Raw genomic sequence first — 26,816 nt, forward strand, 5'->3', positions numbered from 1 at the left:
TCATTAGCCACCTAATATTAGGGAAATTTCATACATTTTGCCATAATTCCGCCAGTGGCGCATTAGGCTCTGGTTGTTAGACTATAGGAAGAGTCGATAGAGATGGATACAGAAGCAGTGGGTCCTAGTGAAAAGGGCACGGGCCTGGGAGGCGGAGGACCTGGGCTCTCATCCCAGCTCTGGCACTTGTCTGCTGGGTGACCTTGGGCCAGTCACTTCACTTCTTTGTGCCTCAGTTACCTCATCTGGAAAATGGGGATTAAGGACTGTGTCCAACCTGATTCGCTTGTATCTACCCCAATGCCAAGTACAGTGCCTGGCACATACGTACAGTGCTCTGCACGTAGTAAGCGCTCCATAAATACTATTGAATGAATAAATGAACATAGTAAGCACTTAACAGATAACACTGAAAAACCAAAGACTAAGTATATTTTATCCGTGGTGGCGTGCGCCAATGTTCACACTCCAGTTGTCCTCATATTCCGGCCCATGGTGCTCCGTGTTCCCCTTCTCCTCCTCCCCCATCTTACCTGGATTCTTTGGCCGACCCTGGGAGACTTGAAATCAAAATTCAGAAATACCCATTCGGTGCCCAAAGTAGGACTGGATCCAAATTCCCTGCTAACGTTATTGGGTCCTGACATTAGAACTGGTCTATGTAGATACAGATGCTCGTGCCTACTGCTGATCCCTCCCAGACCACCGTCTTCAAACCGCTCGTTACCTGGTGGCACCTTCCCCTCTGTCTTCCAACAGATCTCTAATCTCCCCTAGCCACTGCACCCTCCAGCTATCGCCCCGTCTCCCTCCTCCCATTCCTATCCAAACTCCTTGAAAAGGTTTATACATTCACTGCCCCCCACTTCCTTTCCTCCAGCTCACTTCTTGACCCTTGGCAATCTGGTTTTCATCTTCTTCATCCTCCTGGGGCCACTCTCTTCAAGGTCACCGGGGATTTCCTCCTTGCCAAATCTATCGGTCTCTACTCTTATCTCAGTCCCCCTTAACCTCTCATTTGCCTTTGGCGCTGTGAATCACTCCTTTTTCCTGGAAACGCTATTAAGCCTTGATTTTACTGACCTAGTTTTCAGTCGGTTTTCCCCTTTCCTTCTCGGTCTTCTCTACCGGCACTTCTTCCACCCCCAGTCTGAGGCAGTGGATGTTAATCGAGATTCTCTTTTGGAGTTCCTTTCCCTTCTCAGTTGACACTGACTCCCAAATCCACCTCTGATCCCAGCCTTTCTCCTACAGTCTTGCATTTCCTCCTGCCTGCAAGACAAGCAGCGTGGCTCAGTGGAAAGAGCCCGGGCTTGGGAGTCAGAGGTCATGGGATCGAATCCCGGTTCTGCCACTTGTCAGCTCTGTGACTGTGGGCAAGTCACTTAACTTCTCTGTGCCTCAGTTACTTCATCTGTAAAATGGGGATTATGACTGTGAGCCTCACGTGGGACAACCTGATTACCCTGTATCTACCCCAGCGCTTAGAACAGTGCTCTGCACATAGTAAGCGCTTAACAAATACCACCATTATTATCTCTGCGCCCATGACCCTCCAGGACCTCTAGGTTAATAAAATATCCAAAACTGAGCTTCCTTCTCAAATCCTATACTTCACCTAATTTTCTGATTTGTTTTGTTGGGGGTTTTTTGTGGAATTAAAGTGTTTACTATGTGCCAGGCACTGTGTTAAGGGTTGGGATAGATACAAGTTAATCAGGTTGGACGCAGTCCATGTCCCGTATGGGACTCAGTCTTAGTAAAATGGGGATTAAGATGAACCCTACGTGGGACAGGGATTGTGTCCAACCCGACTGTATGATATCTACCCCAATGCTTAGTACAGTGCCTGGCACTTCGCTCTTAACAAATGCCGTTACAAAAAAAAAATTAGACACGGTCCCTGTCCTTCAGTGGGGCTCACAATCTAAGCACTGTGGTAAATGCAAGATGATCTGTTCTTACCTATAGGTGCAACAATTAGTATTCTTCCAGTATCTCCTCCTGCTTTATAGTTTTATAGGCGTTCCAAATCAGTATAATATTTGCTTTTCTTTAAAGTTAATGGAATAAATCTGAAAATAAAGCCTTGTAAGACAAAGTTAACTGCAAGTAATTTTCCACCCTCTGATATAACGGTAGTTATCCATTCTGCTGTAATGGTGTATTGCCTTTCAGGTGCTTGTTTTATTTTCACTAAGGGAAGTGCTTGACCCATTTTTTCCGATATTGTCTGAAAAATGAAACTTTTCCTTACAGGACGTCGACCGGTCCGGATTCAGTGACCTACATTGGTCCTCTGCGTGCTGTAGTCTCGCTCTGCAGCTCAGGAGAGCAGAAGAGTGCTCTCTCCCGAGCCGCAGAGCAGAGAATGCTCTCCTTTCTCCCACGTCCCGTATTCTCCTTACAAACCAGCAAGAAGCAGCGTGCCCTGATGGATAGAACACGGGCCTGGGAGTCTGAAGGACCTCGGTTGTAATCCCAGCCCCACCACTTATCTGCTACTGTCTGCCCTTGGGCCGGTCACTTCAGTTCCCTATGCCTCAGTTCCCTCATCTGGAGATTAAGACTGCGAGTGCGAGCCCATGTGGGACAGGGACTGTGTCCAAGTTTACAACCTTATATCTACCCCAGCACTTAGTACAGTGCCTGGCACATAGTAAGCACTAAACAAATACCATAAAAAACAAAAAACAGGGTCATGAGTAGGATGAGGAAAAGATTGCATCCCACGGAGCCCCATAGGCCTCCTGTTCCTCAGCCTCGACCTATTTTCCCAGAAGTGAAAGTACTGTCAAGGGAATTGAGGGACACCAACTACTGTCCACAGACAACAAGAGCCACACATGACGGAAAGGAAAAGATCTCCCATCCCCCCCCCCAGCCCTCACACTAATCCTTTTCATCCCCACCCAGAGTTGCCCACTGCAGCATTCCTAGAACTCCTAATCTGATCCATACTTAAATCAGGGAATGGGGTTAATAGTAATGATGGTGTCTGTTAAGCTCTTACTATGTGTCAAGCACTGTTCTAAGCGCTGAGGTAGACACAAGATAATCAGGTTGGACCCAGTCCCCGTCCCACATAGGGCTCACAGTCTTAATCCCCGTTTTGCAGACGAGGTAACTGAGGCCCAAACAAGTGAAATGACTTGCCCAAAGTCAAAGCAGGCAAGGGGCGGAGCCACTGATTAGAACCCAGGCCCCTGTGACTCCAAGGCCCACGCTGGGGTTCGGTATCTTCCATCCACTCAGCAGCCGGTTTTTTCATTCACAGTATCGTTGGAAGGTTATTGCCCCATAAAACCTGGCTTTGAATATAACACGGTCTTTATTTTACTCTTTTAAAGGCATGTTTTCCACAAATCCTGCGTAGATCCTTGGCTTAGTGAACACTGCACCTGTCCTATGTGCAAGCTTAACATTTTGAAGGCCCTTGGAATTGTGGTAAGTTTCCCGAAATGTCATCATCGGTACCGTGATTGTGTCTGACCTCGGAGAGCTTATTTTGTGGGAGACCCTGCCCGTAATGCTCGTCACGTTGGAGTTACATCCGGTGTCATCTTTAAATGTAAGGCAGCAGGTATAGTAGGTCAGGGAGGCAGAGTGTCTCGGTACCTAAGTGACGTACTGGGAACTGAGCGGAGAGGAGAGGGGGTCGGTGTGGGGTTTCGTCCGGTGAGTGGTGGCCAGTGTTTTGGCACTTGATTTAACAGCCTGCAGCTGCTTCCTTCTGAGAGGAAATCTCAGAATCTCGGAGCTAGAGAAGAGGAGGAATAGCAGTCTAGGGGCTGGCAGGGAGGGAACATTCTGCCCGGAGAGCCATAAAGTCGGAGAATCCATTTGCAGATAACTGCGAGTCGACTGTAGTATTCCCACTTTATAAGTGAGGACACTCAGATACCAAAAAGGCTTGCTTTCATAGGATTACGTTGAATCAATCTGGGTTTTCTGGCTCCTGGTTCAGTGGGCTAGTCGATAAATGAAGCAGACTTCTTAAAAATATTATGAGGCTTTATTTAACCCCTTGTTTCCCTCTGTTAAATGAGTCCTTTAGACCCCTCGCCACACAGTAAGCGCTCAGTAAATGCCATTGGACTGTTGTTGTTTTTTAAATAGATGCATGTCATGAGCCTCAAGTGTTCTTAGTTAACTAATCTACAAAATTAGAGAGTTTTTAGAGAATACTTGTGTTTTCTGGCGAGGGTGGGAGATAGATGAGGAAGAGGTGTCTTGTGTATATATGGCTGATAGATTCAGTGGATATTTTATGGTTTCAGGGTCAGTCTTGCACCATTTCTTAATCAACTGCCCAGTTGCTCCTAGCAAGGGAATTCGAGGTTCTCAGCTGGGAATCCACCAAAATGCAGATTTTTTTGTTTCTGGAAATATTTACCAAATATCTTAGCGTGGTTGTGTAATTTGAATGTACAGAGAGAGTGGCAAATGTCTGTGCTGTACTTTATGTTCAAAAATCACAACCTCCCTGGTGGTGAGATTTTCTCAAGGTATAAGTGGATGGAACTGATCGGATGCATATGTGACCGACAACCTGTACCACACTGTGAACTTGCGGAGAGTCCTTTACCACACTCGTGCATTTTTAATTCTCCCAGTTTAGCCAAGACACTCCTAGACTTTTGTAAGGTGATCCGGACAGTTTCAGAAAATCACGCAGATTCGTGGAATATGGGGCTGTCCCAACTAAAATGGTTACCCCAACCTCCCTCTGCCTGACTCTTTCTCTTTTTTCCATTCAGTGGGCTGGAGCACTCCCTGTATGTGTACAGATTCGGTCCCGCAACTTTCTGGGAATTTTAGTACAAACCTCCCAGAAAGCTGAGGAACTTCTAACACTTCTTCCTCTTTCCCCCTGGGTTGATGGTTCCCATGAAGAAAAAGAGAGACAAGAAACTTGGCTGGTGTCCCAGTTTTCAGTGAAGAGATACGCAGTTTATCGTGAGACGCTTTTTGTCATTTTCCAAAAAGTCTCTCGTGATCCCTAAACCTCTGTTCAAGGCGAGCAACACTTTGTCTAATTTCCTCATGCCAACTGGATTCAACTGCTGTAATCTCTCAGCAGTCCATTACTGTACCTCATTTGTTGAGACTGTGCTTCACTCTGCCTTACCGAGGTTCATCTCACCTCCTTGCTTGAGTACGCTCCATTTCAGCATGCCACACAGCAGCTGTTTAGGTAAAATGCTGTCCTTGATTTCACCTCCATGTTCTCCCCAGCAAACTGAGTTATGTTGGAGTATATTCGAGGTCCTCGTCGTTGGAGACCCTGTGTTGTCATTTGATTATTAAATATGGCTCCTAGGTTGGGTTGGTGACATTGTTCAAGGCAAGAGCCTGACCTCTGAGAGTCAGTGGGTCTGGGTTCCAATTCTGGCTCCATCACTTGCCTGCTGTGTGACCTTGGGCACTTCACTTTACTTTTCTGGGCATCATGAAGGTGAGCCCCAGGTGGAACGTGTTCTGTGTCCAACCTGATTAGCTTGCGATACTCCAGCGCTCGGAACAGTGCCTGGCACATAGTAAACGCTTAAATACCATTAAAGAAACAGTGCATGACTGGGCACCTTGAGATAGGTCCAGGTCTCACAGCCTTGTAAAAGATCAAATACTACTCTGGCACCAAAGACCTTTGGTTGGGTATAACTCCTAATGTCCTGTTGCCACCCCACTCGCTCAGTCTTCTGTCAGTCTTGATTCAGTTTTCCACTTCTCTGAGTATCTGTACGTCACTGGAAGTTGACTGACTGACTAGGTGGCTGAATTGAGAGACAGCATTCTGTTGCAGGAACTGGTTGCCAGCGAAAAGTCTCTGGTTGGATTTAGGGGTTGCCTGCTACGTGCTGGACTGTCGTTTCTCTTCAGGTTTATTGTCAGAAGTCACTCAATCATCTGCCTGACTTCTTTTCTCTTTGAGAAAGAGGGACACTCATGATTGTGTTGATTTGGAAGGGTATACGTCTCAGTGGATCCAAAGCCTATATTAATACCATCGTGAGGGTCTGTGTTGCATCTTTGTGCCCGGCAGCGTAGACGGGGTTGAACAGAACTGAGCCTCCTAACCCACTCTTGCTTTAACCTCATCATGCTGGAGAATGGAACGGGCAGGCCCCTTCAACTCTGTCTTGATTGACACCACACCGTGATATAATAAAATCTTGATGAGTTCCTCGAGTCAGAGAGATGTGACCGACTGCTCGGTCGGTGGGTGACTGATCACGTGACTGAGCAATGGCCATAGTCCAGGAGTGCTGGTGGCATTAAATGTGTTCGTACGATCTACTGGGACGACAAGCATAGCTCCCCACACTTCTCCTGTACCTGTCTTACTGTAAAAAGAGAGCTTCCTGTTTTATTACACCTTGCTATTCTTAAAATGTTATCTGGTAATTGAGTACCCACTGCGTAGAGGCTCTCAGGTTCCTTCCCTGACCCAATGCACAGAAGTGTTTCATTCGCCAAGCTCTCTTTGGATGGTCAGTGCAATGATGTTACCCAGGAGGTCTGCCCCCTGCTAGGTAATTTTGTCTGCTGTCCCGGCCGAGGACAGAAACCTTTTCTGGCAGATTTACAGAATCAGCAACAAGTTGCAAAGATGCCCGACTGGGCAAAAGATGAACTTCGTGTCACATGGGGAAGCTCTGGTACTGGGTCATTCATTCATTCATTCATTCATTCAATAGTATTTATTGAGCGCTTACTATGTGCGGAGCACTGTACTAAGCGCTTGGAATGAGACAATCCCTGCCCAATAACGGGCTCACAGTCTAAACGGGGGAGACAGAAAAATATGGAACGCTTCACGAATTTACGTGTCATCCTTGCACAGGGTCATCATCCCAGGGGTTGAAATCAACCAGGACTTGGGAAGGAAGGAGGAGGCATTTGGTGGGATTTGGTCTATTAATGAGAGGATGTTATTATTATTATTATTATTATTTCCTACTCATGAGAAGCAGTGTGGCCTAATGGAAAAAGCATGGTCCTGGGAGTCAGAGAACCTAGCTTTTAATCTTGGCTCTGTCATTTGCTCTGTGACCTTGGGCAGGTCACTTAACTTTTCTGTGCCTCAGTTCCATCATCTGTAAAATGAGGACTGTGAGGACTGTCTTCAACCCGATTGGCTTGTATCTACCCTAAGTTCGATGTGCTTGGCAAATAATAAGTGCTTTAAAAATACCATCAAAAAAACAGGATTGGGGGGAAGTTGGTATTAAGGAGGAGGAAGTGCGGGAATCTCTGTGGTATGGGTGTCTGCCCGCCGGATTAGGCTGTTACAGTCATGTGCTTTAACTGGCAAGAGGGACATAAGTGGGATGCTTCACTAAAAAGATGAGCCCTGGAAACTGGAGTTTCTTTGGGTAGCATCTTTGGCGCTTGTCAGTCCTCATGGAGTATGGGACTGACATACTTGGGGAGAGTGATCCAATAGGCTAGAAACAACAAATGCAGCATTTAATAGTAATAACAATAATAATCAGAGCCAATTGTCTCCTAGGAACAATGTCATAAATGCGGGAGGGTGGTTCCCGAACCAAGTTCAGGTATTCTTATCAATATGGCCCAGAATCGTGCACTCAGTCAATCGCAAATGAATAATATTCCTCCATTCCTCTATTTGTGTATTTATATTGAGTCAGAGAGGGTCCAGAGGATTGGGTTTGTACTTCATCAGAAATCTGATGTTAACCCGTCCCGAGGGCTCAGATCAGATTACCCCATTGCCCCCACCTCCACCTGCTTAAACCATTTCCTCACAGCTCCCCGGTGTCCTCACAGTCTTCACCCCGAGACCCAGTGTCATAAAGGGGGTTACTGTCACAAGGTCAAAATCAATGTATTGTAGAGCTCAGATCAGAAGCAGAAGATAGAAATGTAAGTACTGTGCCTCTTAAAGTGAAATATCCGAAGGTGAAGACTTTCCGAAATGTACTTTGTGAAGCTGTGGTCGCCAGTTTCAACAAAGTTGCAGTAGATAGGATGCTACATGGTAAAGTATTTCCATCAATTGTTTTGATCCTGCCTCCAAAACCCATTAAAAAAAAACTTGGGATTTACGGCGGATGTAGTTTATCATTTATTGATTGAGCTAAGTTTTTATGGGAGGGTTTATCGTTGTTTATTATCAACTCAGAGTCGATCTGGAACTCTTTTGCAGCCGAATGTGCCGTGTACCGATAACGTAGCCTTCGACATGGAGAGGTTCACCAGAAGCCAACCAGCGAATCGAAGATCGGCCCTGGGCGACCTTGCTAACGACAGCTCCCTTGGCCTCGAGCCACTGCGCACTTCGGGAATGTCTCAGCTTCCTCAGGATGGGGAACTCACACCCAGGACGGGAGAAATCAACATCGCAGTAACAAGTAAGTCACTTGCTTCTAAGTTCCCAGTTTCCCCATTTGCGACTTCGCTCGGTTGTAAGGTCAGAGTGTTGACATGTGGATGGGCATTTCATTACAATTCACGAATCCTTCTCCGAGGCTGACAGATGCTTTCCGAGAGAGCTCCTGCTATTAGTGAAATCAGGGATTGCAAGCCACTGTTTCAACGGGAAATAAAGGACTGCGTTTCAGGCTTCTCCACCAAACTCCCCGTACATACACAATAAAGAAAATTCATGTACATCAAAAAAGGCTGGGGATTATGATTTGAACCTGCTCCAACTCCCCATCTCCCCCTGGGCCCCGGCTTTCTGAATGTCCCTTCTCTGAGTCATCCCCACCGAGGGGCTCCGTGGTTAAGATTCAAGAACGGCTACGTCCGGGTGGATCCTTCTCCTTTATCCACTTCCCCCATCCCCCGCCTTGCTCTGTTCTACTGGGTTCTTTTGTCTTCTCCCTTTCTTGGTAAATCTGAAGATTTAAGCCACAGGATTTTAGGGACACCCAGCTAAAGTGCTTCGGGAAATATTCAACGTGGCTGAACTTCACCACCTCTCCCCTTAACACTTGTAGCTGGTGGGAAAAGAGAAAATAATCAGTTATTTCAGCAGCAAATTTCCTGAAAACTATGGGGAGGGCGAGAAAAGGGTTTCCCCTCCTACCCGAAAGCCAGGCTTGGAAAAACTATCTTCCTTTCCTGGAACGAGAACAACAGCTCAGCCGAAACTCCGTGCGACCTCTTTATGGGTCTCAGTGCCAGGTGATTTTCTTGGGGAGATTTACCCTTTCTGAGAGAGGAAGGTGGACAAAAATCAGTTATTTTTCTTCCTCCTCTTAAGGAGGTCTTGGGATTATCCATACAAACAGAATGGTGAGCGTTTGATTACACTGTACTCTTCCCTAAACCACTCATGGATAAATCTGCCTCAAAACTGGAGAATCCGTGGTGCAGTTTGGGTGCAAAACCAGTGATTCCAAGTCATGTTTTTATATGTCGAATAGCTAGCATCTTACGTAAGAAACAGCCTTTGTACCGAGGGGTTTCTTCTGGATGGTGGGGGTGTTGTGAGGATAAAATGAGATAATCAATGTGAAAGTGCTTTAGAAAAATGAGTGCTATAAAAGTCGGCGTTTTTTAAATTTTTTTTATTTTTTAAAGCCTGATGCCAGACCCTCTCAGTTGAAAGCTAGTTTGTGGTTGTTTGACTACTTGATCCAGCTGTCTATAAGATCCTTGACTAGAAAAACCAGATGGCAGTAACTTGAGCAAATTCTGCTTGGGACAGCCAGTGTCTAAACCAAGCCGTAGACAAGACAGAGCCTATCACTTCCTAAATACTTACAACGGGTAACATTTTTTTAATGGTATTTATTAAGCGCTTACCATATGCCAGGTACTGAACAAAGCAGTGGAGTAAATACGAGCTAATCGGGTTGGACCCAGTCCTTGTCCCACACGTCCCCATTTTACAGATAAGGTACCTGAGGCACAGAGGAATGAAGTGATTGGCCCAGGTTCACACAGCGGACAAGTGGCAGAGCCGGGATCGGAGCCCAGGTCCTCGGACTTCCAGGCTCTTTCTGTCAGGCTAAGTTGCTGCAGGAATTGCATCGCTGAAACTGAATCCCCATTTCGGAACTGCTTGACTTCCGCTATTCTACATCAGGCATCGGCAACGCCGTGCACGGGGTGCCAGAGGAAAACCCACCATGCTGTTGGGTCCGGTGTACCAGCCACAGCTGCAGCTCTGAGACTGCCGTCAACCCAGAACCCTGCTCTCCTCTTCCCACTCCTCCTTTACCCCCACACCTAAGCATCCCCTCGGGAGGCAGAAATACTGCGAGGAGCAGAATATCCTCAAATAATAGTAAATACTCTCCCCACCTTTAAAGCCTATTAAAAGCACATCTCCTCCAAGAGGCCTTCCCTGACAAAGCCCTTATTTCCCTTACTCCCTCTCCCTTCTGTTTCACCCTTTAGTCCCCCTCCCTCAGCCCCACAGCACTTATGTACTTATCCATAATTTAGTTTCTCTCAATTAACATCAGTCTCCCCTTCTAGACTGTAAGCCCATTGTGGGCAGGGACCGTGTCTACCAACTCTGTCGTTTTACTCTCCCAAGCGCTGAGTACAGTTCTGCTCTGCGCACAATAGATACCTTGGATTTATTGACTGATTGAATAAAAGAGAAAGGAGGACAGCCTCAGTAGACCTCAGTAGAGGTCAAAGGCGCCCAAACCCCCAAAATGGTGGAACAAGTGTCAGCAGCCTATCTGCAACTCACCCAGCATGAACTTTGCCGCTTCCCAGAAGCCTCTCTTGGAATGGCCCAGCAACTTTTATGTAGCAGCACCCTAAACCCCTCTGTGTATTTCACCAAAGCTCCTGCCATTTCGATTCTTTGATTGTTACTTTTGCAAATAATTGTATTTTCTAAGCCTTTCAAAGCTAGAGGAGGTTGAGAATTACTGTTGTTTATAACTATTGATGCCTTGTAATTCCTTTTAAAAAAAAATGTTGAATGCGCATGCTCAGTCATTTACATCTACATATTCTGGTATTTGTCATGCACACCATTTTACATAGGCATTCAGTAGGAATCTGCTTACACTCCAAGCCCAGAAACAGAAATATGGACATTTTGCAGTCTGGGGAGTGATGTTCTGCAAATCCAGGACTGTAGATCTGTATCGTTAGTTAAGCCAGTCCTAGTTTAGCAAGGACATTAGTAGAATTTTTGACAAACTGGATGGACAGAGCTACAAAATCCAGAACTGCTCTGGCTAAATGGAAGGTCAACCTGGAATGTAGAAGATAATTCAGCAGAAGCAGTTCAGCACAGAAATCTTTTTTTTCCTTTTTCCTGGCTGTCAACTAACTCTATCACCGCTTTGGTCGTCTGGATTAGAAGTCGTGGTCCGCCTCTGAGTCTAAATTCTTATTAACATTCGATGTGCAAACTTCACTTCTCACATTCATCAGCTGATTACAGAGCCTTTATTGAACTTTAGTGTTGATCTTTGATAAAATGTAAGCCAAAGGAGCAGATCTTATTTTTGATCACTCCAGATGATTTGGGGGGTTTTTCCAATTGCACTTCATATTTTATATGCCCATCTGTGGAGTTAGTCACATAATATGTTGTACTTGTCTGGTAATGAGACAGTGGAGTAGTTACCCTGCTATGGTTCGGCCTGCAAACATTTTGTATTCAGATTTAGTGTTATATTGCTTTTCAGGAAATGTTAGGTGTCTTGCTTCTCTTCAAGTCTCTTCAAGTCCTCTGAAAAAGGACAGTACTGATCGTGCCCTTTCAGCTTCCAACTACCTGCCGCAGAATATGTACCTGGCTTGATTTGAGTGAGGCTTGCATTACACCAGCCCCACTCTCTCTCTTTTCCCTCTCTGCCTCAACAGCGTACGTAGCAGAAGTGGCCGATGTACAGGTGCAATCTAGGACTGCTGAAGGACCACACTCTCAGCCCACAGTATATGTAGGGAGCTACATGGGGGCTTTCATTTTTTAGGTTGGGGGTGGTTATTGTTCATTTGTCTGGGCCACAGAAATCTAAGTCACGTTGTGTCGTCACAATCGGGAAAAAAAAACTAAAATAAAAGTGCAAAAGTAGACCTGTTTGGTACAGGCAGAAAAAAATAGAGGGGGGGAAATGGTTTTCAGATGTTTCAGCACAATAGTGAACTTTCATTTCTTCATTTTTTTTTTCAAAGGGTCACTGTCAGCATATTATTGAATTTTTTTAAAAGCCTCCAAAGGTTTCAATTAGATTACATTCCTAAATGTTTCTCCTCTAGGTGTGCCAATCGGGGAGTATCGTCGTCCTAGTAGGGTGAAAGAGGACGGTGGGTGCGGTCAGGGTCAGGGGCCCCTGAAGCTAGGATAAGAGGGTAGCTTAGTGCTTCTTTATGGTTCTCATTCGGGGGGCATACCTAATCCGAGTAAGTGTCTCCGAAGCAAGAAACCCCTTTTTTCTCTCCCACACAAGGTTAGAGGGACGAAGTAAAAGGGAAGAGTTCCCAGAAAGATCCCTCGTCCTCTTCACCTCCTCAGACATTTTCTTAAGTATATGTAGGAAAATCCAAGACTGCAGTGGCCTGACTTAGAGAGCAGTTCTGTACATGGTACCCCATCTCATTGAATAGTCCATGCCTGCGTGAAGATGGGATTGAGAGGAAAATCTCAGTGCACACACCTAGAAACTTGCCAGGGCAATGGGTTGGAAAGCCTAGGTCTAAATAACATTTCCCGCAGCTGGGTGACCCTAAAACCGTCGTTTGTAGGGGATTGGCTACGCAAACCTCAGTCTTCGGAAAGAAAACAAATGTAGACTTTGTCCTGCTCTTTAAAAATAAATGCTTCGACTTTTCTTGTTTTGCATTTTCACTTGGCATTGGTGATTCCGGGCTCCTCCCAAATCTTTGGGGCTTTGCTGGGATAGATGGTTGTGCCTCACTTTGCTTTTTTCCCTGCATTTCTCTCCACTCTTTCTAACTTTCTCCAGTCAGTAACCCTATGGCTAACTTCCTTCTGCTTCACCTCCTCGTGCCAGTCGTTGCCTTCCGCCAATGGCATTTGAGGGAAATGTTGACGTCGATTTGCCATAAGCCTTCTCCCACGAGTGATTTCCTCCCTTTCCTTTGTCAACAGAAGAATGGTTTATTATTGCCAGTTTTGGCCTCCTCAGCGCCCTCACACTCTGTTACATGATCATCAGAGCCACAGCTAGCTTGAATGCTAATGAGTAAGTAATAACTTTTCAGATTGTCACTCCCTTGGGGGCAGGTCTAAGGCAACACTAGGGAAAATCTGGAGGCCGCTTTTTAAGGATGTAGAAAACGGGTTTACAGATTTCGAGTATTTCTGGGTCCCGAAGTCAGTTCCCAAGGGGGACCCTATCTGAGGAATATTTTCTTGGATTTGTGAAGTAGCGAGGATATGTGTGAGACTTTGGGAGACGGGAGGAAGGATCGAATGGCCATAAAAAGAATCTGCCTTCCCACCCTGCGAGCTTTCCCTCAGGGAATACAGCTCAGGTTACAGAACCAGTAGAGATGAAGACAGATTTCCATTGCTGCTGCTTCCTCTGGACTTAGTGGATAGGGAAATTTAGAATTCCAGGCTGCCAGACAAGCATTCAGCATCCACACTAAGCTTGCCCTTCCTATTTTTAGAAAAAAAATTGTAGGAAGCCTGACTAAATTATTTGAATTTTAGTGATTGTGCTGCCTTATTTCTAATGCAATTTTTTTTAATGTTAACTTTACCCCCCAAAGGTTGCTCTCCTTGAAGGTCTTACTGCTCCCATATTCTACATTTTTGTCCTCCTTAAATAGTTTAAGATCATCTAATTTCAGTTGCACATTCAGCATAACAGGTTTAATAGTTTAGACCTTTTCTTGGAAGAGCGATGGTGTGATCCAAGGGCAGGTAAAAGAAATGGTTAGGATAAGGGCCAGATTTCTGGATCATTTTTTTTTTACTCTGAGCATCTAAACAGAGTAATTTTAGATCCTGCCACTAAAATGTCAGTTGAGCATACTGTTAATGTGCCCTAGTGTCAATAAAATGACAGGAAACCTAGTCAAATCAAATCATCTTCGTTTCTTACCGCCTTTAAAATTAATATGCTTGGATAAGGCTTCAAGGAGACCTGGGTTGCAGGCTCACTGACATCTCTGATTGACTGGTGGCCTAGACAAGATACTTAATCTAATAATAATAATAATGTTGGTATTTGTTAAGCGCTTACTATGTGCAGAGCACTGTTCTAAGCGCTGGGGTAGACACAGGGGAATCAGGTTGTCCCACGTGGGGCTCACAGTCTTAATCCCCATTTTACAGATGAGGTAGCTGAGGCACAGAGAAGTTAAGTGACTTGCCCACAGTCACACAGCCGACAAGTGGCAGAGCCAGGATTCGAACCCATGACCTCTGACCCCAAAGCCCGTGCTCTTTCCACTGAGCCTAATCTCTGTCGGAGCCTCGGTTTCCTCATCTCAAATTGGAAGGAATAATCCCTCGTTCCTCTGTCCCCCACAGGTGGCATGAGGACAAAATGAGAGATGAGGTGGGACGTGGGTTTCAGTCTTTAGGAAAAACAGGGCCCAACCCAATATCATCAGTGTTTTTCAGTGCCATGGTTTTGGTCATGCTTGTCCCCCCGTGCTATATCCAGTGGCTATGGGAGCCTCGGCATGCAGGGAGGATCGACAGGAGCCCCAGCAGGCTTAAGGCTACGTAGAAGCCACCCCGCAAGTGGCAGACGCCTCTTCTGCCATCAGGAGCACATCACTTGTGGGGACAAACCCAGCTCTTTGACAATATTTCACCACCCCTACTCTAGAAGCAAGAGTAAAGCTAAGCCACCCTTGCAAGCTTTTTGGCAAAAAATTCTTGTCTAGGTTAGGCAGCGTTCATGGGCTGCTGCCTGTGAATGGTACTAGGATCAACAGTGAAGTGATTCATTGGTTTCAGAAGAGGGGGATGAGAAAGGCAAGCTACTTTTGCCCTCCCCCTGCCACTGAGCCGTTTCATTTCCAAAGTAATCCTACCTCATAACCACTAGGAAGAGCAATAAAGTGTGGTGTGCCTTCTAGGATAATAATAATAATGATATTCGTTAAGCACTTACTATTTGTCAAGCACTGTCCTAAGCGCTGGGGTGGATACAAGCCAATCAGGTTGGACACAGTCCCTGTCCCCCATGGGGCTCACAGTCATAATGCCCATTTCATAGATGAGGGAACTGAGTCCCAGAGAAGTGAAGTGACTCGACCTTGCACACAGCAGACGAGTGGTGGAGTCGCGATTAGAACCCAGCTCTTTCTGACTCCCAGGCCAGTGCTGTGTCGGCTGAGCCATGCACTGATAGGAACTGAGAATTGTGGTGGTTGAAAGATTCAGTGAAGAGCATTACGTAGATGTTTCGAGGGTGGCTTTGCAAGTTTGTTGGATTCGAGAGGACCAGCCCATCTTCTCTTGTCCCTCTCCCTTCTTCATGTAAAGCATTTTTCTATGCTTAATAATAAAATAAGACTTGACACCACCACTCCCTTGTCCCTCAAAGTTATGGCATTTAAAGGCTGGGTTATCTTTTGAAGAAGGAATGCAGATTTTGCAGCTGGGCTGATTTTTTTTTTTTTAACGGTATTGGTTAAGTGCTTAGTATGTGCCAGTCCCTGTAGTAGATACAAGCTAAACAGGTTGGACGCAGTCCATGTCCCATGTGGGGCTCACAGTCTTAATCCTGAGTTTACAGATGAGGTAACTGAGGTGCAGAGCAGTGAAGGGACTTGCCCAAGGTCACACAGCCGACAGAACTGGGATTAAAACCCAGGTTCTCCGACTTCCAGGCCCGTACTCCTCCCACTAGACCACGCTGCTTGTTTCAAGCTGTGGAACAAGATGAAGGAAAAGAAGCAGTGAAAGAAACAAAAAGAAAACCTCACACCCTGGCCACCCCTGAAAAGGGGAGGGCCTAGCAAAACGGAAGCTTTGATGATATTTATTGATGATATTTATTACCCTAGGGGCTTGCTGATTCTATCTGAACAGTTCTTTAGGCTTTCTCTGAGGTTTCTAAATAGGGGCCCAAAGATTGTCCACACCCTAGACTGTGGTGCGTGAATGCTTTCTCCCCCTCCCCAGAGTTTCCAACTAGGAGCGGGATACTCCCGATGGGCCGGGTGGGAGAGTGGGGAGGGATTCCAATCCCATCGCCAGCACCCAAACCTCCTAATTTTCAATGGCACCGTTGCCTTGGACCTGAGTTTAGCTAAAATGCTAAATAAACCTTGGCCGTCCAAGAAAGCTAGGAGTCAAGAACCTCAGGGTCAATATTGCTTAGTTCTTTAGGTCCCATTTTTTCAATTTGGGGCAAGCTATTATTTTAAACTTTGTCACTGACTATTTGACTAATGCATATCTTCTGTCCTTTTTTTCTTTTGTCCCACAGAGCAGAATGGTATTGAAGAAAAAAAAATGCTTTCTGACCGAGCGCCTTGGAGGAAGAAACCTATTTTTATGCCTCATTTACCAATCATGCCACACAAGCATTTATTTTTAGTACATTTTATTTTTTCATAAAAATTGCTAATGCCAAAGCTTTGTATTAAAAGGAATGAATAATAAAGCGTAAAAATGGGGGAAAGAATGCTGTTGAGTTTTATCTCTTTCAAAACTATTTGTGAATGTTGCATACTGAAAAAGCCATTAGAAATGCCGTTTGTGTATCTGTTTTGAACGTATCCATGACCAACTTTATCTCTAATAGAGTCTCCATCCGCGATATTTAGCATTCTTCCCGTAACTTGGCCTCAAATAAGATTCAAAAGTGTATGGGTAGTGTGGTGTGGGGACAGTTGGAGCTGACCATGTTGTGTCCTGGTTCATAACATGATTCCCCTTGAAGAGATTCTTTCATATCATATGGCTGTTTCCAAATATGTTTTATCGCATCTGATTTAGGAAGGAAGGCCTTTAATAACTTAACGGGTTAATGAAGATGTTTTGGGTGTATTGGTAATTAGAGGTCAAAACATTTCTTGTGTTGCACAACGGTGAACGTTTTCAAAAACTCAGAAAGGAGAACGTTTTAAAATCCATTTCTTGTATGGCTGTCCAGGGAAGCCAGCTAAGGTTGTCTGCCTCTTTATTTTGCACACGTTTGGGACAGTATCAATGGTCAGCACAGAAAATAAGTAATGCGATATTACTCTGCAATATTCAGACATAAGAGTATATTTCCTCCCACATTAATTTTAGTATTTTAGGATTTAAAGTACCTTCCGTTCTTTCCCCCATAAGCCCATTTATAGGCTAGGTGGGTCATCCTAAGACATTTCGATTCAAGGCAAACATTTAGGTTACGGCAAAACGGAGGGAAGGATATCTAATGAGTTGGGCTTAACTGACATTTCTTTTCTGAAATGTCAGAAAAGCATGAAGCAGCGTGGCTCATTGGAAAGACCACGGCCTTGGGAGTCAGAGGTCATGGGTTCTAATCCTGACTCCGCCACATCAGCTGGACTTTGAGCAAGTCACTTCACTTCTCTGTGCCTCCGTTCCCTCATCTGTAAAATGGGGATGAAGACTGTGAGCCCCACGTGGGACAACCTGATCACCTTGTATCCTCTCCAGCGCTTAGAACAGTGCTTTGCACATAGTAAGCGCTTAACAAATGCCATCGTTCATTCATTCTGGTACTCTTGCATGGTTCCCTTTTCAGAGTCAAGCAATTGCATCTGGATGTATTTGTTCCAACAGAGTGTAAGAGATGATTTAATTAGTTCTGAGCTAAAAAAAATGCCTGGACTGTTTTCAGATGAAGCAGTAAACTGCTGTGCCGTGATTGACAACAAGACTAGGCATTAATGAGATTAGTCATTTCACCAGACAGTTGGGACGAATAGCATCATCTTTGTTGTTTTGTGGCTTTAAGATTAACTTGCTGCAGCAGACATGCAACTTCAGTGTTCACTTTTTCATGACACTAGCTTTAATATTTTCCGGGATAGACACAGAACTTTGTGAAGAGCTCAGAATAAGGCTTTTATGCATAGTCAGTTGGAAACTTTAGGCAAACAGCTAAAATCTGTGCTAAAAAAATAGTTTAATCCTTAGGCAAAGGATGAAAAGGCAGGTTTATAGACAATAATGTGAGATCTTCAGTAATTTTAGCAAAGTTTCGTAAAATCTGAAGAAAAAAATTTACTTAAGAGAGGGGAATGTTTAAACTTTTTCTTTCAGAGTCCATTTTGAATGCTGAGAGGCAGCATGGCCTAGTGGCTAGAGCACAGGCCTGAGAGTCAGAAGAACCTGGATTCTAATCCCAGCTCCGCCACTTGTCTGCTTTGTGACCTCGGGCAAGTCACTTTACTTCTCTTGCCTCGGCGACCTCATCTATAAAGTGGGAATTGAGACCGAGAGCCCTCTTAAGTGACACGGTCTGTGTCCAACTTGATTATCTTGTATCGACCCCAGCACTTAATATAGTGATTAGCACGTAGTAGGCATTTAACAAATACTATTAAACAAAAAAAGATCATCCCTTGACCCTAGTTTCTTATGAAGTTAAGCACGTCAGTAGCCGGAAATTCAGTTCAGAAAGTGCAGCATGTCTTTTGTTCACATGATTTGGGTATAACATGATGGAAGAAATAGAGAGCATCCTCCTCAACTCTATTATCATGTCCTCTCCCAAGCACTCAGCGTCGTGCTCTGCACACGGTAATTGCTAACTAAGTACCATCGATTGATCGATTGATAACACTAGTCCCTTCTGGGTATCACATGGCCAACAAGTTGGCCCAAGTAGATTCAAGCGCTTAGTACAGTGCTCTGCACATAGTAAGCGCTCAATAAATACTATTGAATGAATTCAGAGTAAGAAGAAAGTGTTGTGCGTCTGTTGTGCAACAGTTGATATTGGTCAAGGCCACTAATGTACTTTCCGAGCTCTGCCCTGACCGTACTGTACCTCAGCTGTGCGGGAGTTAGCGTAACAATGGCTCCGCGGTATTTAAAATAACAGCAAGTGGCAAGGGGGTGAAACATTCTGCCAAAACAATAATTTATATAGAAAAATGTCCATTCCAGGTGATATCTTTATGGTTTAGTGGCTGAACCACGGGCCTGGGAGTCAGAAGGACCTGGATTCTAATTCCGGTGCCACCTCGTGTCTCCTTTGTGACCTTAGGCAAGTCATTTAACTTGTCTGGGCCTCAGCTAGCTCATCTGTGAAAATGGAGATTAAGACTGAGCCTGATGCGGAGTAGGGACTGTGTTCAGCCTGATTAACTTGTATCTACCACAGTGACACATGATAAGTGCTTAATAAGTGCCATAATTGAAGCGGCGTGGCTCAGTGGAAAGAGCACGGGCTTTGGAGTCAGGGCTCATGAGTTCGAATCCCGGCTCTGTCACTTGTCGGCTGTGTGACTGTGGGCGAGTCACTTAACTTCTCTGTGCCTCAGTTCCCTCATCTGTAAAATGGGGATTAACACTGTGAGCCCCACGTGGGACAACCTGATTCCCCTATGTCTACCCCAGCGCTTAGAACAGTGCTTGGCACGTAGTAAGCGCTTAACAAATACCAACATTATTATAATTATTATTATTGTTGTTATCCTTGCATCTTCATCATTAGTACGTTGCCCTGCACTCAGTATGCGCTCAATAAACACCACAGAGCAATCGATCGAGTTCCTAACCCCTTCATTTCTTTCGATCCAGTGGTACTGTATTCTCCCGAGTGTCTAGTACAGTGCTCTGCACGTAGCAAGTGCTCAGTAATTACCATTGGTGATGATGATTGGTGATACAAGAGGTTCTCCGAGAGCACGTTATCAATCGGTGGTATTTATTGAGTGCTTTCTTTGGATAGATCACTGTGCTAAGTGCTTGGGAGAGTATGGAAACATTCCCAGCCCACGGATTTACAGTTTAGAGATGAGCTTACATTATAGCAGAAATATCTTATCCTTCAGACATAGGAAGCTGAAAGCATTGATCAAAGAAACTATATAGTTCATTTTTTTCACTCCACATCATAAATATGTAAAGCAACTGACATTTTTAAACGAAGGCAGAATAAAATCTCATTTTCTCCATTTCAACAGGGCTATGGCTTTACATTTTTAAACAATGAGAATATTCCAATATGTTAAACCAAAAATATATAGAGTAGAAAATTCCAAATTCTGATGCCAAAGAATTAAGAATAACGAGCCTAATTGGTCAACAACTATTTGGGGTATTTAAAGAGATGTTTTCCGTTGAGCTAAGCACTCGAGTTCACCTGCAAACAGGAAGTTGAGAGTCACTGAAAGGCCAGGAAAATAAGTGATTTTCAATGTTGAAAATATGGAACTGAGAACTGGTAGAACTGGTAGAATGAGAGAAGTTGACAGAGAAGTGTCTTTTATTAAATTTTTTTGAGATTCGAAAGTAGTAACCTTTGTAGAGAGTTTAAGGCTGATAAACTGCAGAATTGGCTAATTTGTGGATCACTGGCAGAATGAAGGAGGAGAGCAAGGTGAACAGTAATGTGATAAAAATTACCTTCATGTCTGTATCTGTGTGTCTCTGAAGAATTTGATTATTCTTTGCTTCATCCAGTTTTTGGATTCAGAGGTAACTTCCAAAATATGGTCATATTCCTTTTATCTCCCCGATCACCATTTGGTCTCCCAGTATGTAGATCCCATGTGACCTTGATCAGTTATCTCCTCCCTTGTTGCTTTCAGGGCAGGATCTTTTTAGAGGAGAGATCTGACCGAAGCTGTTTTTAATAGAGTGCAATTCACTTGTGTTGTCAAAAAAAAAATCTTAACAAGCACAGCTCCTCTCCTTCCTCTCAAATGAGTTTCCCCTTATTTCTTTCATCTTCATTTAGTGATTATCTTGCCGCCCCTCTCCAACATTTACTAAGATTTGCATTACCAAAGCCTTAATGGTCAGCTGAGAATCTTTCAAAATGGAAGAGCACGGGCATGGGAGTCAGAAGCCCTGGGTTCTAATCTTGACTCCACCACTTTGCTGCACTGACCTTCACTTCACTTCCCTGTGCCTCGGTTACCTCCTCTGTAACATGGAGATGAAGTCTCTGAACCCCTTGGGACAGAGACTGGGTCCAACCTGGTAAGCTTGTATCTACCCCAGCGCTTAGTACAGTGCCTAACCCATAGTAAGCACTTAACAAATACCTTTTTTTTTAAAAAAAAAAAAGAGCTAAAATCTACCTCCTGTGGTGAAGAGCCCTCTGCGTTGTCAGATCCAGAAAAGGAGGATGACTCCCTGCTCTTCTCCTGAGCCTAAATTGTAGCTCCTGTTCAGGTTTACTTGGATCGTTGATGATTATTGAATCAATCGATGGTATTTATTGAGGACTTTGTGTGCGGAGCACTGTAGTAAGCATTTGGGGGAGTACAGTATAATAGTGTTGGTAGATACTTTCCCTGCGTGCTGTCCAGAAGTGGATCAGACAGTATAAATAAATGAATTACAGATATATATGCAAATACCATGGGTCTTGTTTTTTTTTTAATGGTGTTAAATTCTTACTATGTGCCTAAGCACTGGGGTAATCCAAGATAATCAGGCTGGACACAGTCCATGTCCCACATGGGGCTCATGGTTTTAATCCCCATTTTACAGATGAGGTAACTGAGGCACAGAGAAGTTTAGCGATTTGCCCAAGGTGACACAGAGGCAGAGCTAGAATTAGAACCCAGGTCCTCTCACTCCAAGTGTCTGCTGACATAAATCCAACGAAAAAGATTTTAAGGAGTACACTGAGGTTAGAGGCTTACACAGTGCAATAGTTAAATGTGGGAGAAGAGAGGAAGAGTAGTATTAGACACCCATTAATTACTGAATTAGTATCTGTCAACACTTTTGCATGGTGCTGGGCTGGGCACTAATCAAAGCAATTTCAATAATAATAATTGAGGTATTTGTTAAGTGCTAGGCTCCGTACTAAGCGTTGGGGTGGATACAAGCTAATCAGGTTGGACACGGTCCCCGTCCCACATGGGGCTCACAATCTTGAGCCCCATTTTACAGATGAAGTAACTGAGGCATCCTGAAGTTAAGTGACTGGCCCACGATCACACACCAGACAAGTGGAGCTGGGATTAGAACCCATGTCCTTCTGACCCCCAGGCCCGTGCTCTACCCACTAGGCCATGCCACTTCTCTTAAATACTGACCTGGCCCCTTGAACCCGACAATCCTGAGAAGCTAAGTAGCAATCCGAAGTATATTTTTAAGTCTGGGAAGTGTCGATGGCTGGAAGTGAGTGAGAACAGATGCCGGGAAAGGGTAGGACAGCGTGACTCGGTTCCCAGCCGCTTCATTCTGTTCTTCCTACCATGCCTTCATCAGCAGCGGTATTTGAGTCTGTTGTTGCCGAATTGTACCTCCCAAGCGCTTAGTACAGTGCTCTGCGCACAGTAAGCGCTGAATAAATACGAATGAATGGTATTTGTTGAGTGCTTACTGTTTGCAGAGCACGGGACTAAGCGCTTGGGAAAGTACAACGCAGCAGAGTTGGTAGGCGTGATTCTGTGCCCACAGGAAGCTTACAGTCTACAGGCCACGTGTCTCCCCTCCCTCCCCGGAAACCATGACCATCCCTTCATCCACCCACCCTCACACCCAAAGACCGCGCCCCCTCGGTGGAAAGGGGCGTCTTTGCCACTTTTCTGCTGTGTGACCTTGGGCAAGTTACTTCACTTCTCCGTACCCCAGTTACCTCATCTGTACAATGGGTATTTCGACTCTGAGCCCCATTTGAGACGTGGATCCAACCTCATTGCCATCTATCTGCCCCAGTGCTTAGAACAGTGCCTGGCACATAGTAAGCGCTTAACAAATACCATAAAAAAAGGAGGGGAAATGGGGGTGGACAGAGAAGGGCAGTGAGGACCACAGATTTTTTTTTTTAACTTCAGCACTGTGTTAAACCCCCTCGCAGGCTGATGTATGGAGAGTTTCCAGTCCTCTACCAGTCTTGACTCTGGGAGTCAAGCAGAGGCCTGTCCATTGCATTCCTATCTCGGGCAGTGGCTAGCGAGTGGCAGGCCATCCGCTACAAGGCAAAACTCACCTGTGCCGGGCAGCAGCGGCACGGGAGGGAGTCGAAGGTGGAGACTCAATTTTACCGCGCGGCAGGAGGAATGGTAAACCACTTCTGGATTTTGACCAAGAAAACTCTCTGGATCCACTACCAGAGCGAATGCAGGTGGAGGTGGGACGTTCTGGGAGAGATGTGTTCATGGCGTCGCTATGGGTCAGAGGCGACTCTACGACGTAAGGCAAGACTGCGTTCAATCGGGACCATCTTTGTACGGACGAAATGATGTCATCCACAAATCCTCAAGGATGCATTTGCAATCTGATATCCATCACAGTTGTTTAACTTCCCCTTGCCTTGTTCAATCTTTTGGAAAACTAGGTGAGGCATACCGAGAATTTTCTGCCCAGCCTGTATTTGATAGTTTTTGAGTCCCTTCTCTTCCTTTCCCCCAGGTAGGTACGATACCTTTTTGTTTGCCGCTGCAGCAGGTGGTAAGAACGAGGTGAGGTTTGGAAGACATTTAAAGAAATGTAGCCTTCTGATGTATCATTGCTAGTGCCGGGCTCCTTGGAAAGCCGAAGGCTACTTCGCTTTGAGTGGTCAATTGAATTGAGATCTGTACGAGGTTTTTTGCTGAGATGAAGAAGCTCTATTAAGACTGAAAGTTTTGGGGAAAAACACTCGTAATCGGGTCTGTTGATGTAGACATAACGCTGGAACTTTTCAGTGTGAGTGAATTTCAACACGCAACTTCTGGGTGTAGATTCAGACTTCATCGTATTATGGGGAGGTGTAAGAGAAGCACATTAAAAGCATCTAAAAATGGTAATACTGATATTTTGATAAAAAGAAAAATGCACTACAGTTTCAGATGGTTGTAAGTTCAGTTTTTTAATGGTACCTGTTAAGCGCTACTATATGCCAGGACTGTACTAAGCACTGGGGCAGTTAAAAGATAATCTGGTTGGACACAGTCACTGTCCCACCTAAGGCTGACAGTCTTAATCCCCAATGTACAGGTAAGATATCTGAGGCACAGAGAAGTTAAGTGATTTGCCCAAGGTCACACAGCTGACCAGCAGGGCCAAATTAGAATTCAGATCCTCTGACTCCCAGGATGGTGCACTTTCCATTAGGCCACGCTGCTTCTCTCCCGTGGGTAGAGATTGTGTGTACCAATTATTGTATTGTACCTTCCCAAGCTCTTAGTACAGCGTTCTGCACACGGCAAGTGCTCAATAATAATAATAATGTTGGTATTTGTTAAGCGCTTACTATGTGCAGAGCACTGTTCTAAGCGCTGGGGGAGATACAGGGTAATCAGGTTGTCCCATGTTAGGCTCATAGTCTTAATCCCCATTTTACAGATGAGGTAACGGAAGCTCAGAGAAGTTAAGTGACTTGCCCACAGTCACACAGCTGACAAGTGGCAGAGCTGGGATAATAAATATGAGTGATTGATTTTTTTGAAAGAAATGTATAGTGCCGTTCCCAGTTTCCTCCCTTAACGGGGCCGGCCAACAAGTTTTCTACAGTGCAAGTGCCTGGTACCGAATTTCTTGTTCAGTTTTTGGGTTTTTTTAATTAATTGTTTTGCCTACAACCCTTGATCTTCATTGCTGCACAAGTATCAGTGAGGAGAAAGGAAGTCTCCAATTTCATGGGTGACTTCAAACGTGGTAGCTTGGAAGTATTGTTGGAGTTGAAGGTAAAGGAGGCAGAGAGATGGCATATGGTGTACGTTGCTATAATTTGGAGTATTCTTCTAAAGCTTTTATTTACATCTGAGAGATTCTAAGGAAGGATGAGGTTTATTTTGAAATATGTCACCTTCAGAATTTGTGCTACCTCATTGATCTGAATAGTTTTATTGTCTTCCTTATTTTTATAAAACATCCCAGTTCCAGAAAGCTAAATCCTGGCATGGAATTCAAATCCACAAATTGAGTCCTAAGCATTCGATTCTAATACAATCAGTGTATTTATGCATCTGAAAACTGTGAACGCCTAAATGGCAAAGCCGGCAATCGCTCCCCCTGGAATCCAGCAGTCTGTTCTAGCTCCATCCCGGAGATGAGGATATTATTTTTCTCACAAATGTCTGCCCTTCCGAGGAGGTTTGAAGATGAGATTTTCGTTGCTAGGGATTAGTGTTAGAACAAACACCAAAGAAACCAAAAAAAAACCTGGAGGATTTCCGTGTGTTAAGGTCTCTCCGCAACGCCCGACGTTGAGCCTATTCGGTTAGTAATGAGCTGGCTTTACTTGGACTTACAGGCCAAATTATTTGGAATGGTTTGGCAGAATTTATTCCATAAGAACTTGGATGTATCAAGCTCGGAATTTAACTCAGCACTGAAAATTAAATTCGCCTCATTTTTGGAAATTAATAAGCACCTCTCCAAAGCGATGGCTAGTTAAATATAGAAAAGCTGAAAAGAAGCAATATCACTTGGAAAGCCTTTCAATTCCAACAAATGTCAAAATGCTTGCTTCTTTCCCATTTTAGGATTGTGCCCCCTGATGACACCAAACTGCATTCCTTGAAATTGTGGTTGTATTGAAGGATATGTTTTCCAGTGGACTTAGATGTTAGCGAAATAGCATGGCCTAGTGGGAAGAGCACAGGCCTGGGAGTCAGAGGACTTTCATTCGTTCAGTTGTATGTATTGAGCGCTTACCGTGTGCAAAGCACTGTACTAAGCACTTGGGAGAGTACAATATGACAACAAACAGACACGTTCCTGCGTCCAGTGGGCTCACAGTCTCGACACTTGGGTTCTAATCCCAGCTCTGCCACTTGCCTGCTGTGTGACCTTGGGCATATTAGTTCACTTCTCTGTGCCTCAGTTACCTCATCTGCAAAATGGAGATTAAGACCGGGAGCCCTATGTAGGCTAGGGACTGTGTCCAGCTTCACTATCTTGCATCCACCCCAGAGCTTTTTACAGAGCCTGGCACATAGTAAGCGCTTTAACGAATACCACAGTTCAGAACCTCTGGAAAAGTAACATGACATTCTTTTTGTGTGCTCTAGACCGTCATGCCAAACGGCACTAAACTATTATTGAATCTTTAGGTAATTCAGAGTAAAACTTTGAATAAATGGGGAGTTGTAGTGTGATGGTGAGTCTTCGTAGATGGCTGCGTAGATGGCTTTTTTTACTATGAGTAATTTTTCAACCTGAGTGACAAATAAGTCCAGGCCAAGTTGAATGGCAACCTCGGTCTCTTCTTAAAGCAACTTGTAGCAGGCATCTTTGAACTCTTCTTTCCTCAAGGGTCTTCAAATTATATTTATAAGTTCATTTGTTCCTTGAAAAATGATGCGGGATCTTAGCAGGTGGCAGAAAAACCGTCACTTCATTGGTTTCAGCATCTCGCGATGATAGATTTTTGAAGTTGGATGAGGTCCTCGTTGTCTGTGACTCCAGATTGAGAGACAGTTCACTTGACGTCTGCATCATCCATTTCCAAATGAAGCAACCTCCCCAGTTTAACAACTCCTTTAGTTATCTGCTCAGGGATCTCTTTAGTGCCTTGAAAAATCTGACACCAACTGAGCTCCTCATCGCTGTTGATTATTTCATTCCTACCTCCTGTCTCTCCCCACTTCAGTCCATACTTCATTCTGGTCCACCGATCATTTTCCTAAAAAAAAATTCAGTCCATCTCTTCCCATTCCTCCAGAACCTCCAGTGGTTGCCCGTCCACCTCTGCAGCAAACAGAAACCCCTTACCTTCGTCTTTAAAGCGCTCCATCAGGTCGCCCTATCCCTCTTCACCTCTCTGATCTCCTACCACAGCCCTGCCTACCCA

The 26,816-nt window shown here is 44.7% G+C and overlaps 1 protein-coding gene across 2 annotated transcripts in view; it reads left to right on the forward strand.

The window, feature by feature from the left end:
* RNF130 (ring finger protein 130) overlaps nt 1-26,816 on the forward strand; it is a 111,504-nt gene that overhangs the window by 80,547 nt on the left and 4,141 nt on the right. The window contains exons 6-9 of one of the 2 annotated variants that reach the window (XM_029049765.2): nt 3,351-3,447; nt 8,177-8,381; nt 13,067-13,160; nt 16,374-16,568. In XM_029049765.2, coding sequence (XP_028905598.1) covers nt 3,351-3,447; nt 8,177-8,381; nt 13,067-13,160; nt 16,374-16,389 — 412 coding nt within the window. In that variant the 3' untranslated portion in view covers nt 16,390-16,568. Of the gene's footprint in view, nt 1-3,350; nt 3,448-8,176; nt 8,382-13,066; nt 13,161-16,373; nt 16,569-26,816 lie in introns of those variants that run through there. The other variant, XM_029049766.1, reaches the window with a different exon arrangement.

The sequence above is a fragment of the Ornithorhynchus anatinus genome, chromosome X1, assembly GCF_004115215.2.
Source record: "Ornithorhynchus anatinus isolate Pmale09 chromosome X1, mOrnAna1.pri.v4, whole genome shotgun sequence".
Classification (NCBI taxonomy): Eukaryota; Metazoa; Chordata; class Mammalia; order Monotremata; family Ornithorhynchidae; genus Ornithorhynchus; species Ornithorhynchus anatinus.